The sequence below is a fragment of the Parasteatoda tepidariorum genome, chromosome 5 (assembly GCF_982258835.1).
Source record: "Parasteatoda tepidariorum strain Cologne lab strain chromosome 5, Ptep-v5.0, whole genome shotgun sequence".
Classification (NCBI taxonomy): Eukaryota; Metazoa; Arthropoda; class Arachnida; order Araneae; family Theridiidae; genus Parasteatoda; species Parasteatoda tepidariorum.
The window spans coordinates 23,878,669-23,895,947 of record NC_141759.1 but is presented as its reverse complement, the minus strand read 5'-3'; the positions used below and the strand labels follow the sequence as shown (position 1 = coordinate 23,895,947).

Below are 17,279 nucleotides of genomic sequence, written 5' to 3'. Positions count from 1 at the left end.
AGGGGTCAAATTCCTTATTTTAAGTTAAAATAAATAAATGTATTGTTCAACTTTTAGAAGAAAAAAAATTATGTGAAAATCATTAAAGAGTGTGTATATTAAAAATAAAAATTAACTAAGAATAAAAAAATAATGATTTATTTCATTAGAATCTGAAATAACTTACATCTTTTTTGTGGTAAAGTTGAGTTGTGAAGATACAACGGCTTAATTAGATATCCAGCTAATATTTCTTCCCAATTGATTGTGTTAATATAACACAAATTATCATTGTCAAAGAAGCCAACTCCACCAGACAATATATCTATAAAGATATATAATATTTTAAAAAAATATGACCAATATAATGAAAGTTACATACAAAATAAACATTTAATACAATTAAAAGTTTAAGTCAACAATTGAATGCTTACATTGGCGAATAAAAATTACAAAATTATAACTCAAATTCAAAACAAATAATAAGAGTAACAAAAAAAAAAGATTTTAACAGAATTTTGTACTAAGTTTAGTATTTGTTTAATATGAATGTAACAACAAAAAGAAAACTAAAAGTTAATCAATTACAATTTTTTTAAAAAAATTAAGAAACTATCTGGAATATTTATTATTTGCACAATGGTTCATATCAATAAATTAGGAGCCCTTTTTTATTATGCTCAGCCCATATACAAAGTACAAAATCAAACATTACATTTTTAAATAAATATTCAATTTATTGAATATACAGTGTTAACACTGTTGAATCAATGGATTAACATACACTTATTTTGGACCATTGAAAACAGAAATCAAAAATAAAAATTTTTGTGAAATAATTTTAAATGAAATTTCCTTTTAACAAATTTTTAGGAAAAAGTTTATAAAATATTTTCAATCAATAATATACGTGGATATTTTGATGATAAAAAGATTTTTTTTATAAGTTAAAAACAAATTTTTTTATTAAAAACGTTTTAAAAATTTATTACATTTTGTAACCTAACTTTAAAACTGTTTTTGCCGTCAATTTAAAACAGCGCTTGTTTATCTTACAATTAATGCTCTCTGATTCTTTTTTAAAAATCACTTGCAATCTTTTAATTTGTTAACTAACAAGAATTGTTTTCAATCAGGTTGCAATCAAACATTCAAATTATTGATTCACATGTTTATTCCTTGTTTAAACAACAAACAACTAACGTTATTTTATTTATACTTCTTAACTCTTTAGCATCTACATTCATAGTCAGTTTCTTCCAGATAATACATCATAAAAACTACTTAAAAAACCTAGTACACGAAAAGTCAGCTGATATTTAATAAAAATTGTAATTTAATATAACCCCCTAGTCATTTTTAACGGTAACATTTAAAGCTAGCATAAAGCGTTTTAAAAAAAGATTAAGCACAGATAAAAAATTTCACTCATTTTATATCACGTAATAAATAATACTTTTTTTATAACATTCAAAAGTATTTTAACATGCAAGAATAGCTTTACTTGCTATAATTTACAACAACAAAAATACAAATATGTATATTTATATATATAATTCTTACCACGCAAAGCAGGAAGCTCAAGTATTTCAATAGTATTTCTTGCTACTAGGAAGGCAAATTCTTCAGCTCCAGCATTGAGTTGGAAAAGATTTCGACCACGAATGATCATTAGATTAGGAAGCACAACACGACGAATATTTACATGAGAAATGAGAACATAACCGGTCACTTCTCTTATTTCTTTCAGGAAACTTAAATCTAATGTGTCATCCTACACAATAAAATAAATATTTTTGTTAAGAAACATTTTTAACAAACATAGATATAGATATTAGATGTATAACTTAACAAAATGACCCCCAACAAGGCACAGTTTTTATTTTTCATTTGTTTAAATAACCTATTTAATTTAAAGAACTTTTTACAAAAAAGGGTGCAATGGAAAGTTGAGTACATTGTATAGCTAATACAGAAAGGCATAATTTTCACAGTTATAAAATATGCAATACGCATTACAATTATATAAATACATTTTTAAAACTAGCCTTTAATTATACGTATAAAAAATGAAGTTAAATGCTTAAGAGATATTTGAATTTCCAAACTTCAAAAAATACATTAAATTTGCAGTAACAAATTTTAGTTTTTACATAAGATTATATTTTATAGAAATAAGCTTAGTGTAAGTTTGGTTCGGTATTTTATTTTAGGTTGAATTTTTTTTATACACATACATACTAACTAGATATTTTAAGTTAATAACTATTTTTTAGCCATAAAATTTATGTCAAATATTAAATATTTTAAAACTGAAATATAAGAAATTATAATAATTTGAAATAATAACATATGATGATTTCATAAAATAGATTTAGTCAAAGTCTACAGCTTAACACAATAAAATAACTGAACTCTAACATATACTTACTTGTAACCACGTGATTTCTAAGTTTCCATCTACATATGTACAGTTAATATATCTATCTCTAAGATTTTGATAATGATGATCACGATTAGCTGGCACAGACATACGACCAGATGTGCCAATGCAAACTACAAAAAAATTAAAACAGTACAATTAATACAAACAAAATATTAAAAATATAAAAAAATATAAAATTGTCTGTTAGAGTGATTTATTAATTTTAAAAACGCCTAACCATAATTTACATTTCCCTTTTAATAATAATTTGCTCCTGATAATTTTTAGTACAGATATGAAAGATTCTATGCACAGAACATGGAAGAATTAAAAATAACCCAATTTTACAATTATTATCTATTTATTTAATCTTCTTAGAGCTCTGTCTAAATCACTAAATTTTTCTTACATGGCTTATAGTTTAATAAATATAATAGCCATTTAATTTTTTAATACAAAATAACATAGATTAAATGAGTGACTGATACGGGAAGCATGCATATCCGAAATTCCTATTAAAACAAAGTTTAGCTTAAATTAAAGAGCATTACTACATTAAGATCAATGCTTACTCTGTCAGTGTTGCATCTCATAAATTCAACGTACAATTAGCATCCGTATGGTCGGAGTGAGAAAAATTGCATCATTGAAATTGAAATCGTTGTATCTTACATGTCTCTTTATACCCCGAGATTAATTTTGTATTTCTGAATATTGCTAAGAGATGACACAAGCAGTCCCACTTTTTTCACAATTTTTGCAGTAAGATTTCTCACCTAGAACTGAAATCCAAATCATTTTGTCCTTACTATTAGCCAAATTAGCCATTTAAAAAAAAATTTTTTTTTACTTTTTAAAATATTTAAGTTATTTGTCTGTTCTAAAGCCCAGAAAATTTTTCCCAGCAAAAATTACATTTATAGTTTAAAATCATTGTATTGCTTCACATGTAAGGCACTTAAACTATGGCTAGTATATTTTCCTTGAAAACAAAGCTTCAAAAAATAGCCTTCAAAAATTGCTGAACTTACTTTTTCCTTTCATCACATATGCATCTTTTTGATGCAGTGCTGCAGCACTCATTCCAATGAGTGCAATAAACAGCACTACAGCAAGCCTAGTGTACTGCCTCATTCTGAGATAGTTAAAACCTCAACAGTATACACCAGGCTTGCCTCCTATTGGACGGCATTAAGGAACAAATTGATTCTTCTTTACTATTCATCTCCAAGAGATTCCTTTAGAATTTTGACATTTGTTTCAAGACATCGTTCTAGAATTAAAAACAAGAAAATTAATAGTTGAAATGGCATTTGATAAACTACATACATTTTCAAAAAATGTATTAAAAAATAAATTAAATCTTAAATCAAGATTTGTATTTGAAACTATCAAATATACAATCTTGTTAATACATGATAGACAAGACTAGTCTTGATTTGCACAATGCATTGCAGATTGAGTTAACATTGAGTATTCTTACAATGTACCATTGTATGATATAGGAATCGGGTAAAATCTCAGACAAAATTTTGCTGATACTATGTTAGCTCTTTATTTCAGAAACATGATGTAATTTTTTGCTCTTTCAAATTTTTATTGGAAACCGAGCACTGAACCATTATAAAAAAATGGATTTTCTAAACTGCAAAATCTTTGGATAAGTTTCACAGAATGTTACAATTTTTTGAAATACAAGGTTAGGCCAAAATTTTATCCTGTTAACCTCTTTTAAATAAAAAAAACTTTTTATTTCATTGGCCTTTCCTCTTACAATTTAAATGTTAAAGTTATGTTAAGAAAAACCATAGGCTTAGTGAAAAAGAAACTATTTTTTGGTAGGAAAGGAAACGTTATTTTATTTATTTATTCATTTTTTTTAAGAAACTAGATTGTTTTCAGTTTTTTTAATATACTATGCATATTATATATGATATAGGACATTACTTAACTATTTTTTTTTTAATAATTTAACCTTGCAATTCTTAGGTATGTGATTCCTTTAAAATTTAAAAGAATTAATTTTTTACTAACAGTAGAAACAGTTTTTGTAAGTGTAAAATATGGGGAAATTCATGATTCACCTGTTCAACAGGGGATTAGTTTAGAGATGATTATTAACTGTTGTAAAATAATTCATTACTTTAACTTTCTTTTAATGTACCTTAAACTTACATTATTTAAAAATAATTTTTAAAATAAAAAATACATTATTTTGAGAGCATAAATTCCCATGAATACGAGAATTTTTTTCTTCGTAATTTTAGAATAAATAAAATCAGACGTGGTCTTTATGTCACTTTAAAACACATTTGTAATCAATAATTACTTTATTAGTTAGAACTTAAGTTCAAAACTTAAAGAATAATTAACATATTATTCAATGCAAAATGAATTTTCCTAAACTTTAAACAGTCGCTGCAGAATATGATTTGAGTAGAGAAATTATTGAATTATATCTTAATAATATGCTTTGTCCTACAAAAGAAGAAGAAAAAATATCGATAACTTAAACTACGCACGTTACGTTTGGTTAATAAAGTTAAATATCTAATTAACTTATCACAAAAAATATAGCCTTCAAAATAATAATTACACTAACATTTTATTTACGACCTCAAAACGTAATAAGACATAAAGCGATAATAATAAATAAGATATCAATCAAGCAAAAGGTATTGTTCAGGATATAGCACGGAAGGTTATGCGTCTCCCAGAAAGAAGGGCGTCGCCATTGCTTTTATATCTCATTAGTTAATTGTACATTTCTTCTGAGATTTCAAGTCCGCAGTCATTGTTGTCATTTTCGTAACTGGCTACAATACTTAAATTAAAAATACAATGTCGATTCAGGAATTCAAGAAAAGTGGGCCACAGGATGTTTATAATACGATTTTTAAGTTTTTCCTTGTGCACATTAGTAAAAGGTTTCATACAGATTATTTTATTTTGTACGTGATTTTATAAGCATAAAATGGCGATTTGTTTTCTCATTCGTTAAGATATGTTTCTTTAATTGGTTTTGATTTTTCTTTTGTATTTCTTTTTGTTAAAAATTATTCATGGGTTAAAAAGACATTTCCCCTCTCGAAGAAACTCGACTTGTCAAAGGGGCGAAGTTTTGGAGGAAAAATTCCAAGTATGATTTTAATTGTTTTTAGTTAACTTTCACAAATGGACTAATAGTGGAAAATTACTCAGTTTAACAATATCTATCTATGCACGTAAAATAGAAGGTTGTGTCTCCAATCAAAATTAGATACAAAACGCGTGGTAATTTCAGATTCTCACTTAATTTTTTCTGACATAATTTTACCAACACAGTTCTGTAATTAGCGGTTTTCAATAGGTAGTTAAATATTCTTAGATTTTTATAGTCTATTCTTATATTTTTGAGGTTTATCTTGGTTTTTATCAAAAATCTAAAAGCAGACTGTAATAAAGTATAACTAAATTTTAAAAAATCTAAAAGGTGACAAATGTGTAGACAATTACTGACTCAAAACTGAAGCATATTTCTGTTGCTCTTAAGTTTGTTGGAAAATTCCATATAGAATTTCTAAAAATTATTAAGCGCGCTAGTACTGTCGAATAATATACTATCAAAAGTTTGGTAAGCACAAAAAAAAATCTATTAATAATTAACATAAAATCTAAGATGGCGAGGTAGAGGCCTCCTAAAGAAGATTTTCGATAAAATGGAAATTGTTAATAAATAAGGAAACATATTTTGCTTGGACTGTTTGTGGTTAAGATAAAATTACAATCTTAAAAAATATATTTTTTTAAAAATTGCAGTTTTAGGGTCGCAATAAAACCAGTTTTTATAATAATTGATAATAACTTCATTTGTCATTATTCCTTAGTATTTAAATAAAAAAAAAAATTTTTAATTTTAAAAAATTGTAAAAAATTTTTAAAAATTTTAAAAAAAAAGTACAAAAAATAACATTGTATTGACCAAATATATGTATTATGTTTCTCAAATAAAAAATTTAAGTGAAGTTTTACATACTATCCTTTTTTAAAAAGGGTTAAATTACAGCATGTTATGAGTGCTAGTTATATAAGTTTTTCCCTATAATTTTTGTCTGGAAAACAAGGAAAGCTGCACGTTATGCCTTAATACTTAATATAAATATAAATTTGGTACCGACCTTAAACAAGCAAATTAATTTTTTTACTACATTATAAATGAAAGAAAATATTAATCACCAAAAAAAAGTTAAAAAATAATACTTTCAAGGAGATAGATCATGAATAAATTAAATAAAGCAAACGAAATGAGAATTCCACCTTCATTTACAACCCCAAGTTAATAAAACATTTTTAAACCAAACAAATCAACAAACCAAAAATCTAAGAAGAAGAAAAACTTTCAGCTTACAGAAAATAATTCTATGTAAAAGAACCAACTGAATAAAGTAATTATACGAAATTAAAAATTATTATTTTCCAGGCTTTTTATTACGAGTACATTAAAAAGAATATAAGACCCTAAACCAGGCAACCACCAATCACTAGAAGCTTGAAAACAATGGAAAAATGAATTATTAAAAAAAAAAGAGAAAGCTACATTATCTTCCAAGAAACATGCCAAAGGAATGACATCAGACCGGTAAGCGATTCAAATCCCGTATCATAAAACGTTGAAAAAAGATTTCTTTCGACGTTTTATTATGACCGCAATCAAAAACTACCGAAGCTGGAAAAAAGGTTTATCTGCATTAACGATTCCGAAAGCCCATCTAATTGATGAGGATTTCAGAAGGCAGCTTTAATAAACCGACAGAAAAAAAAGTTTAATAACTGCAATTTTTTCCTCAACTTCAATCCCTCATTACAAGTTGACCTTTCCAAATCACCATCATGCCGAACCGGACTTCGTATGGAAAAGAACTCACCAATCGTAAGGGGACATTTCCAAATCAAATTTTAAACAAAAACCAAGAGGTTATTGGTATCTGTAAGTAGATGGTAAATGAAATGTGGCATGAAACGATAGTTAAAATAGAACAATTTTGCGCATTAGTGGGGCCGTGAAGATAGTATTTTATTTCGTAATGAAAATATGCTAAAAAGACATTCCAGTAGAATTGAGTGTTCTAGTTACAAATTGCGAGGAAAAATTTATCGTCAAATTTTAAATTCACCGACTAATTCGTAATAGTTAGTGAGGGAGAGTTATCAATTATATACTAAATTTGCATCAATTATAAACTAATCTATTACCCGATTTTTCTCTCTAAACGAATAATTAGACAAAAATACAAATGTGATCTGAAAAAGAACCACCTCAATCTGATTAAATCGAGTTTTTTTAATTAAATTAAAATTAACAGTTTATACAGTTTAACATTATTTAAAGTAAGGGACACAAATATGAAAAAAATAATTAAACATACCTATGCTCCCCAACCATACTGGACCCGTGGATTATGGTCAAGAATCGAATAAAACCTTGAGATCAGTTTTTCGAGACGAAGGACTAGTCCTCTAGTGAGATGTGGCATATATATATCATTTATTTAAATTAATTAATTCTTTATTTTACATAGAAAAAAATATGGATATCAATAGGGAAAAGATTTCGGAGAATGATATCTTAGAGCAGTGTTCCCCAACCCCCGGTCCGCGTATCAAATGGTACCGGGCCGCCCATTTCATTGAAACTAAATTTAAATTCCTAGGTTTATACCCCAAATTAAAAATATCAGTGTTGCAATAAAATTTTATTGATTTAAATAAAAGGGGTTCCCGAAGGTAGCGGCATCAATTTTTTTAATGTTTGTAATATATCATTGTCTTCGATTACCCCCAGATGGAACCGTCTCATTGCAAAGAAACAAGCTCAGGGTTCTCATTGATTTAACGTTCTAGTAAGTTAAAATGTTAAATCTCTTTATATTTATTTTTTGGTGAAACTGTATTTTATTTTGAAGCCATGTTTAAATACTATTAAATTTAAATTAATAAATAAAAATAATCTAAAATATAAACAATCAACGCCCCCTACCCAGCGGGCCGCGGTAAAATTATCAAACGTTGACAGGTTCGCGGTGATAAAAAGGTTGAGGAACAATGTCTTAGAGGATAAGAGGATATAGTAACAAATTAAATAGCGATACATAGGACAGTCCCTACTTTGATTTAAGGTATAATTAATGGCGGTACTGGTATTTCGATAGAAAATACGGAAACCTTTAATTTAAATACATTTGGCACTTTTCGTGGTTATAAAAACCACAAAATTAGCAAAACCCTGAACTTGCATTTTTTTTTGGGGGGGGGGATTATTTCATTATGACAAACCACGAAAATCTTATAGCTGCCAAAGTCGATTTAGAAAAGGAGAAGAAAAAAATAAAACTTATTAATTAATCTGTAAATTGAGAAATAATATTGAATTTAATAAAACTTAATTTATTTAATTACATAAAAAAAATATATTTAAGAAAAAAATTTAAAAAATTAAATTTATTTGATATTTTTTTAAAAAATAACAAAAATGAAATTAAAAAAAAACAAAACATAAGTGATATCAAGTCAATAAAAAAATTACAATTCAAAATCAACAAATCAATGCTTGATTTTGATGAGTGACTCTTCAATTAAATTAGCCATCATTATTTCTCAAATAAGGTCTGGAAAGAAAGTGAAAGCACATTTTAAGTATTTTTTTCAACAATTTACTCCGTGAAAAAAAAATTATCGCTTAAATTATTCGATTTTCAAAATAAAAGAATAATATAATCGGATATTAAACTAAAATAATTTAAAAATATTCGACTACGAACAGCAATAAAAAATTGATTTATTAAAAATAATTAACTATAAAACAAATGCAAAAAAATAAGTCTTAAAAATGCCATAAATCGTCCATTAAATATTTCTAAAAAAATAACGTTTAAACTGCACAATTGAACGAAAACATAACACTAGAATAAAATTAAAAACGCAAACACAGATGTTCATGTTTTTCCGTTTCCCAATAAAAACAAAAAACAAAAGAACTTTCTAAAGTCGCGTCAAATCTAATGTATATACTATGGATACTATCCCGAAAATAAAGGTAAAACAATTGGCGACAAAAACGCATCGCCAAATCCCTCGTCTAGGTAGGTAAATTCTAAATTACCATTTAATTTCTAATGGTTCCATCCTAGGAACAACAGGGCAGATGAAGTCTCCTGAAAGTTGTCGCGCCACATTGTTCCGTTCTGTTTTTTTAAGAAGATAACGTGATACTCGACCATCGGCCAGCATGTTGTGGGCCGCTGACCTTTTTTTCATCGGCTTGCCGACAGAGGGCAACGAGCTTCGTTTGGTTTGTATGTCTGTTTAGCTTGTAGATTCACTTGCGTGTAGATGCTAAGAAGAGAAAATCTTTTCTATGGAATAAAAGGGATTTACTTTTTTATTTATTTTTTAGAGGGAAGGGATAGTAGGCGTGTAGGTTTGATGGTTAGAAAGGAATGTACGCGTATGCACAGAGGGATAGATAAGAAAAAGGTAGTGAGTTTTTATGATCGTATCCGTCTTTCAAATGATGTTTTGATCTTATATTCCTTATTATTTTAGGGATGAAGAATCTAAAACAAATTTTAAAAAAAAAATGGCGAAGAACGAGAAGAGTAAGTGTAGTTAGATTATAACTTTGTTAAGACGTTTAAACAAAGTTTATGGTATGATAACTCACGATGATTCATATTTTGAATAACAAAACAGAGAAACCTTAATGACTTTTTTTTTTTTTTTTTTTTTTTAAATAACGAAAATGAGATTTGATGTAAGCGAAACATTTGCGTCGGTTATGAATAAAGGAAATGTAGCATTTTCACGTCGGGCATGTTAACGTTGGTTTGTTCTGCGCAATTAATTACAAAACAATCTATATTCTCTTCCTCTAAGAACTTGCGCAGAACGTACCTATACGACGATTTCAAAAATGTTAAATCTCTCTAGGACTCTATCCTTAGGACTAGGAAATCTAATTTTACGGAATTCTACAAGAGTTTAGATACCAGCCTTCGTAACGAGAGTTACAAAACTAATTCTTAAATTAACTGATTCATAATAACGCTTCATTTTAGTCATTTGTAGGTAATTCTAAATATTCTGATCGCTTAAGGAACAAAATCAATACAGGGTGGCCACTCAAATCAGATTTCAAATTTCCCTGATTTTTCCAGATAAAAAAATCTTAAAATTTCCAGGTTTTTGTTTCTTTTTTCTTATAAAGTATAGGATGTGTACAAGAAAAGTGTTTAGACTATAAAATATTTTATCCAACATGTTATTATTTTAACATATCATCTTGAAAAAAGTAATTTATTTTGACAGTTTGGCAAGATTTTTTATTTATTTTTTAATGTTTTGGTACAAAAGTTTGAATCAAAAATCATATATTGATCAACAAAAGAGTAAAATTAAATATTAATATATAGTAAGTTCTTAAAAAAACTTTTTTTTAAAATTAAAATATGTTATAAAAGGTTAAAATGAAATAGAAAAAATTAGCATTAATGCAACAATTGTAACGATTTGTCGACAAATATTGCTGTTAGCGATTGTAAAAAAAATTTGTGATTGGTTGGTTTGAATGGGAGTAGAAAAGCTTTCAGAAAAAGAGTGCGATATAAAATCCATTATTATTAAATTATAACCAACTAATTTTTGGAGAATTTTATAAAGTTAAAAATACAAAAACATTTTGTCAAAATAGAAAAAAAAATTACCACCAAAACATCGAACAAACTTGAGCCTTAATGGATTCAGCCCACGAACAGAATTTAAAAACAGAAGCTAATATCCTAATCCCTTTTTCCACCTCCACCAGAATCTTTCCTAAATTGCACAGTCCCATAGCGGTCAAAGGTTTCTACATTTGTTTAGCAACCGTGGGAGAATTTAATGTGGCATTCTAGTTTTAACAGAGCTGTAAAGGAGCAAATTTTGATGAAAGCTAAGTATCACTAAGTTGATGATATTTCAATTGTTTGGCGATGTATTTCCGTTAAAAAAAGTGGGTATAATGGATGAAATAATTTAAATTAAGACAATTAGTAAATAATTTAAATTAGTGAAACTAAAAAAATTATCAAAGAAAAAATTTCCAGCTTTACGTTAAAATTCCCTGATTTTTCCAGGTTTTTATCCAAATTTCCCTAATATTTCCAGGTTTTTTCCAGTATAAAAAAAATTCCCTGATAATTCCAGGTGGGTGGCCACCCTGTCAATACTACATCCTAGATTGATTTCAATCAAAAATTCAGAATTCTTGATTAAAAAAAAGTAAACATATAATGCTCTTTATCATGGTGATAATACAAATCTCATTATTCAATATTTTCAATATATATATACTATATATAATTTATAACCAGCGTTGAACAGCCAACCCACTTCTGGGTTTACGTCTCCGTAGCCTTGTAATTTTAAATCCAACCCAGAAAACGAGAGAACTCTTAAATCAAGCTTTAGGGCAAACGAGCCCTCGTGGAGGACTTTTGATGGAACTAACTCGCATTTGCATTACATGGAAAGGAAAATCTGCCGTTAACCCGACCGCAAGGGGATTCTAACCCATGATCCGTCTACCTCTGAGGATATTTTACGCCAGCAATGTGGTCAGTGCAAGTCTGGAGGTCACCTTATTGGGAGGTGGACACTCTAACCGAGTTACCTCAGCTCTCTCTTTATATTTTATTCATTTATAATCGTCGTTGAACAACCGACCCGATTTTAAGTTGACAACTGCTAATATTCAAATCCATACCCTTGTAAATTTGAATCCAATCCAGAACACAAAGGAACTTCTAGATCAAATATTGCTGGTGTAATTTTCCCCCCCACGTTTAAGAAAATTTTGAGTACAATTTTTATTTAATATCAATCGTAAGCACTTACTCATACTCCAACCATTCGTTAGGAGTTACAAAAAATTTGAAAAGCTTATAGCAATAGAATGAAGAGATAAATGCATGTTTTTATTATTGTGTATCTTTGGACATCAACGATACTCGTACCAAAGCAGTACAGTAGCAAGCGAAGGCTTTGTTGCTAATAACAACGTTACCTGCAGGAACTTAATCAAAATTTGCAAAATCCCAACTAAATACAAAAAATCGTACCAACAATTTTCCAAATTTACAAGATTTTGTTGTCTGATATTGTTGTAATTTCGGATCAGCACATAATTGTGAACAAATGTTTCTTGTTCAAAACATAATGAAATTGAAATTTCATTGAAGATGAACTAATATATATTTAGTACAGCAGCATTAAAAAAAATTTTACCGTTGAAATGAGTCTACTTTTCCTTAAAGTGTTTCCGATTCGTTAAGATATAGACTAATCTAAATAGTTTGTTATTAAAATTATATAACATACCAATATCTAATTAATTAAAAATATAGATTTTTCTTAGATCTAGTTTAAGTTCAATTACGTTTGAATTCTTTTTTTAGATTTGAAAACTAATTAATACTTGGAAATGCACTAATTCCGTCCACTGTTCATATCCGTGCGATCGTGCCAATGTTCCAAATCAATATGCTCAAAGTTAAATAGAAAGCTGGGGGCACCGATGATGATAACGATCACCTTTTAAAGAGCCATTATTTCTATTAAATGAGACACGCGGAAGTTTAAAGGGTTTAATAAACTGACACAAACCGGATGTTAAATGGACCGCTGTCTAGTTTCTTTTCTCTTTTATCTCCAACAACTTTCTTTAAGCTTTAGAACAGTCTTTTAAATAGCCTCATTATCGGACACAAATAAGTTACACTCATCTTCGACCAGTAACAAGAGGCTAAGGTAAAACCAATAAGCCAATTTTCTGTAATGGCATGGGCTATTTTTAGATTCGATCGTAAATGTAGCATAATCGAAAACATCGTTTTCATACATAAAATATTCATTTAAAAAACAGAGTCAACCTTCTTCGATCTTAGTTTAAATTCATCTTAACTACAATTTCATTTCAAGTTCGCTGAAGGCATCAAAATTTAATAAATCAATTTATAATGCAAATAAAAGGGCTCGAGAAAAAACCTCAAAATATTTATGTTCCCTATCGTGCATGTTACTCTGCAAAACACACGCCAGAATGAAACTCATGCTCAAACATGCCCGATTGCAACTCGTGCCCAAGCACCTTTTTACGATGCATATTAGTGAACTCTTACGGAAGTACCTACTATTAGTTAAATAAAATCACATTAACACCATTATATCTACACCAACTTTTTTTTTTATTTTAAATATCGAAGTATAAAGTGATTTTAACAAAAAATTATTGAACACAAAGCATTGATGGATTGTTTCTCACAATTTTACTTTCATGGAGTAATACATGATTATTCATATAAAAGTAGCCCCTGATGGACACAATTTTTTTTCTTCCTATGGACAAAATGTTTGGTTTAAATAAACGCGCCTGATCATCAATTACAAACTGGCACGTAATTGAAATTTTGTGTTTAATAAGAAGTACCGGAAATAAAAATTAGAAGTTAATGCTTAATATGATGCTGAGTAACTCCAGAAAGTATATGAATGTGTGAAGCATTATTCAAACATAGATTTTTATATTAATTATATTTGAATAAATAAGAGTGAGATCGTGGATTCTATGCAGAACATGCACATTTCATTATCATCACTTCCATATTCGCTTATTTGAAAAAGTGAGCTTTTTCACCTATCAATGTAGATATCAAATATACTGAATTACTTATTTTATATTCCAGATATTGGTAATAGAAGAAATTTATTCTTTACAATCGGCAAATCAATATATTTAAATCAAGATATTTGAAAAGGTCTAGATGCTATCAATGCAATCGATCGTAAATTTTGATTATTTCTTATCAATTAATACGTGACGTGTTATTTTTAAAGCTATAAAATATTCGTAACATTTGTTTTTACATATAAGCTTTTTCTTTCCATAATAGAACTTAAGCAACGACAACAAAAATACATGTATTAAAAACATGCATTGTATTTTTATTTGATGACCACTGACTGCGCTGAGTTAAACTTTTATTTTATCTTGTACCTTGCTAAACTACTATTTTAATTTGAAGGGGGATTCTATTTGTTTGACTTAAAGTAGCAGGGCTGAATTTTTGTTAAGTAATTTTTTAATTGTGGTTTCGCATTTTTTTTTTTTTTTTTTTTTTGCCGACCAATTAATAAACAATGTTTACCCGCCCATCCCGAAAAAATAGCCGATAGGCCTATAACCCCCCCTCCCCCCCAAAAAAAAGCATTACGACGAAATTATGAACGATTACTTAATTTTTAAACACTGAAATCGAAATTAAAAACTTTAAAAAAAAATTAATAAACTAACTCGGACGAGAAAAAGAAATAAAACTCTATTAAAAAGAGTTTCAAGAAATGTTTTCACACATGCAAAGTTACAAATTGCTCCATACTATCCCCTTACACTTTTAACTGAAAAAGGTCATCTAATGTAGTATCAATAACCAAGTTAAAAAGAAGCCACTTACAACAACGTGTAGAAAGCACGCTTGTCCTAAATTCGGTTTACAGACTTCAGCTTCAAAAACGTCGACCTACATAGCAAAGATACAATTCTGTTGCCAATCGATTTGACAACTTGCAAAGATCGTGGATATAACGGGAAGAAAAGCTGTGACTTCAAAATCAGTATCACATTTCGAAGTCGAAATGAACCTTAACAAGTCACTATCTTAAAACGTGTTTGCACTTAGAAAAGGTCAACGAAAGCCGAACCATTGTTTTGTTCCAACAAGGTCAAGCAATAAGACAATGATATAAAGGTCAGATGAAATTCATTATAAGGTTTGGTACAAATATCCACAGAACCAGTGGTGCATGTCCAATCCATAAACAACTTCGTACCAGAGATATTGGGAGACTGTTTACTGGTAATCGAATACAATGAAGATGGAGCACCACTAAGAGAAGAAATACGAAGCAAATTGCTTTCACCTTAGCTCTTGCAAATGACAAGCTTTAAAACAAAGAATCGTTTGAAAGAAACTTAACTTTACTTGGCTCTAAATATTATGTAAACAATTTGTCCATGATACTAAACTCAAATTATCAATTTTTGCTTCAGACAACAATTTATTTTCCAGAGCAAATCTCTTACAACTTTAGAATAAAAACGTCTGTTTTTTTGAGAAAACGTTTAGAACAATTTTGTGTTAAAATGCTTGCATTAAAAGAGAGCAAATAAAAAAAAATAGGATTGCTGGTTACAACTAATTCAGTAACTTCTCTATAACAGACATTTTAGCTTTCAATAAAATATTTTTTTAATATTTATTTCTGAAATAAATTTAATTTACATTTATTGCAAGCTTCCTTTTTTTCAGTAAATTCATTACTGTTGCTTTAATTACAACTAAAATAACCTATACTTTTAGTGTCTATTCAGTTTTAATTTTCTGCAATGAGACAATTACTCAGACATGAACTTAAATTAATACAAAACAATTTTCATAACTAATCCCTATTATCAAAGAACCAGAAAAACTCACTTGACATTTATAACTACAATCTAATTATTTATTATATAAGTATCCAAAGGTGATTTGTCTATTGTTTACGAAAAGTAGTATTCTCTTTTTTATCTTAGCCAGTTAAAGTCAATGTTCGAATAGTATTTCTATAAAACGCGATGCACGCGCTCGAACGTATCCTATTAGTTAATAATAACGACTATTGTCTACGAGACAATAAAAAAAAAATCAGGACGATACAATAAAGAGAAAGCAGAAATCTGGCAACAACTCGTTCGAGCATGGTAAAGAATACGAACGACTACTACCATGCTGCTCTGCCACAATTGACTCTAATGGAGCGGTTTGTTGCCACTAATTAAACGAAAAATAAAAGAACGTTCGAATTGAAAATAAAAAACGCTTAGTGCCTTTTTTTTTTTCCTCTCAACCAACTGGACGCCTACACATCTATTTAGATTTGGTTTTTAAAAGCTGTTTAAGAAGAGAGGCGGATGATTATTAAAAACAAATGTCTCCTAAGCTATCATCGACTCTATCTTCCATTTACGCCTACGAAATGCGTAGTTGACACAGAGCAGCAACAAAAACTATTCTAAACAGCTTCCGTAAACAAGTTAAGCCGGTGCGATTAAGTAGTGAACGTCATGTTGCTTGTCGTGAGAATCTTCACGTAAATACAAAATATTCGCGTAAAAAGCATTGAAGCACTAAATCAATTAATTTTGTCATGTTTCTTTAGTTGTTTTAAATCAAAAGAGTTAAAAACACGTACGGCAGCAATCAAAGATGAAAAACTAGGGAAAAGGGCGTAATGTTTTTATTTCATTTAACTTCATTACCAAGAATATTTGCAAATTAAGGCTTAATTTGTAAATTAAGTAGGCTTCGTCGTAATATGAAATGATGCTGTTATGCGAATAATATGCTATTTTTTTTAACTGTTGTGAGTTTACAACTGTTGCTTCTGACTGTTAAGTCAAGTTTAGCCTCAGTATAGGCAATAAATCTGTTTAGGCTTAATTTGAAAATGGCGCAGAACGTCAAGATGGAGAAAAGCCACAATTTTGTGAAAATGAAAAGTGTTTGCAGTTCAATTTTTAAATATTAAAAAATTTACTCCAATGCTGCATTCCTGGGTTCATAAAAATTTATAAAAAATGAGAATAAGGCAGTGATGTTGATAATTTTCACCTCGATGGAAAAATGTCGCAAATTGGCAATTTTTGAAAAAAGTTTAATAACTTTTAAAAATCACGGCAAGATTATATATATAGTTTAAAATCATCGCATTTCTTCAAATGTAAGGCACTTTAACTATGACTTTTTTGTTTTTCATGGCGACAGAG

At 28.6% G+C, this 17,279-nt stretch overlaps 1 protein-coding gene across 4 annotated transcripts in view; it reads right to left on the bottom strand.

Annotated features, from left to right (window-relative positions):
* The window catches only part of LOC107438758 (epidermal growth factor receptor), an 88,672-nt gene that overhangs the window by 22,795 nt on the left and 48,598 nt on the right, over window positions 1–17,279 (bottom strand). For 3 of the 4 annotated variants that reach the window (XM_087163533.1, XM_087163530.1, XM_087163532.1), the window contains exons 2-5: window positions 3,436–3,677; window positions 2,411–2,535; window positions 1,543–1,753; window positions 167–304 (exon numbers count right to left, since the gene is read on the bottom strand). In XM_087163533.1, coding sequence (XP_087019659.1) covers window positions 167–304; window positions 1,543–1,753; window positions 2,411–2,535; window positions 3,436–3,538 — 577 coding nt within the window. In that variant the 5' untranslated portion in view covers window positions 3,539–3,677. Of the gene's footprint in view, window positions 1–166; window positions 305–1,542; window positions 1,754–2,410; window positions 2,536–3,435; window positions 3,678–5,006; window positions 5,136–17,279 lie in introns of those variants that run through there. The other variant, XM_087163531.1, reaches the window with a different exon arrangement.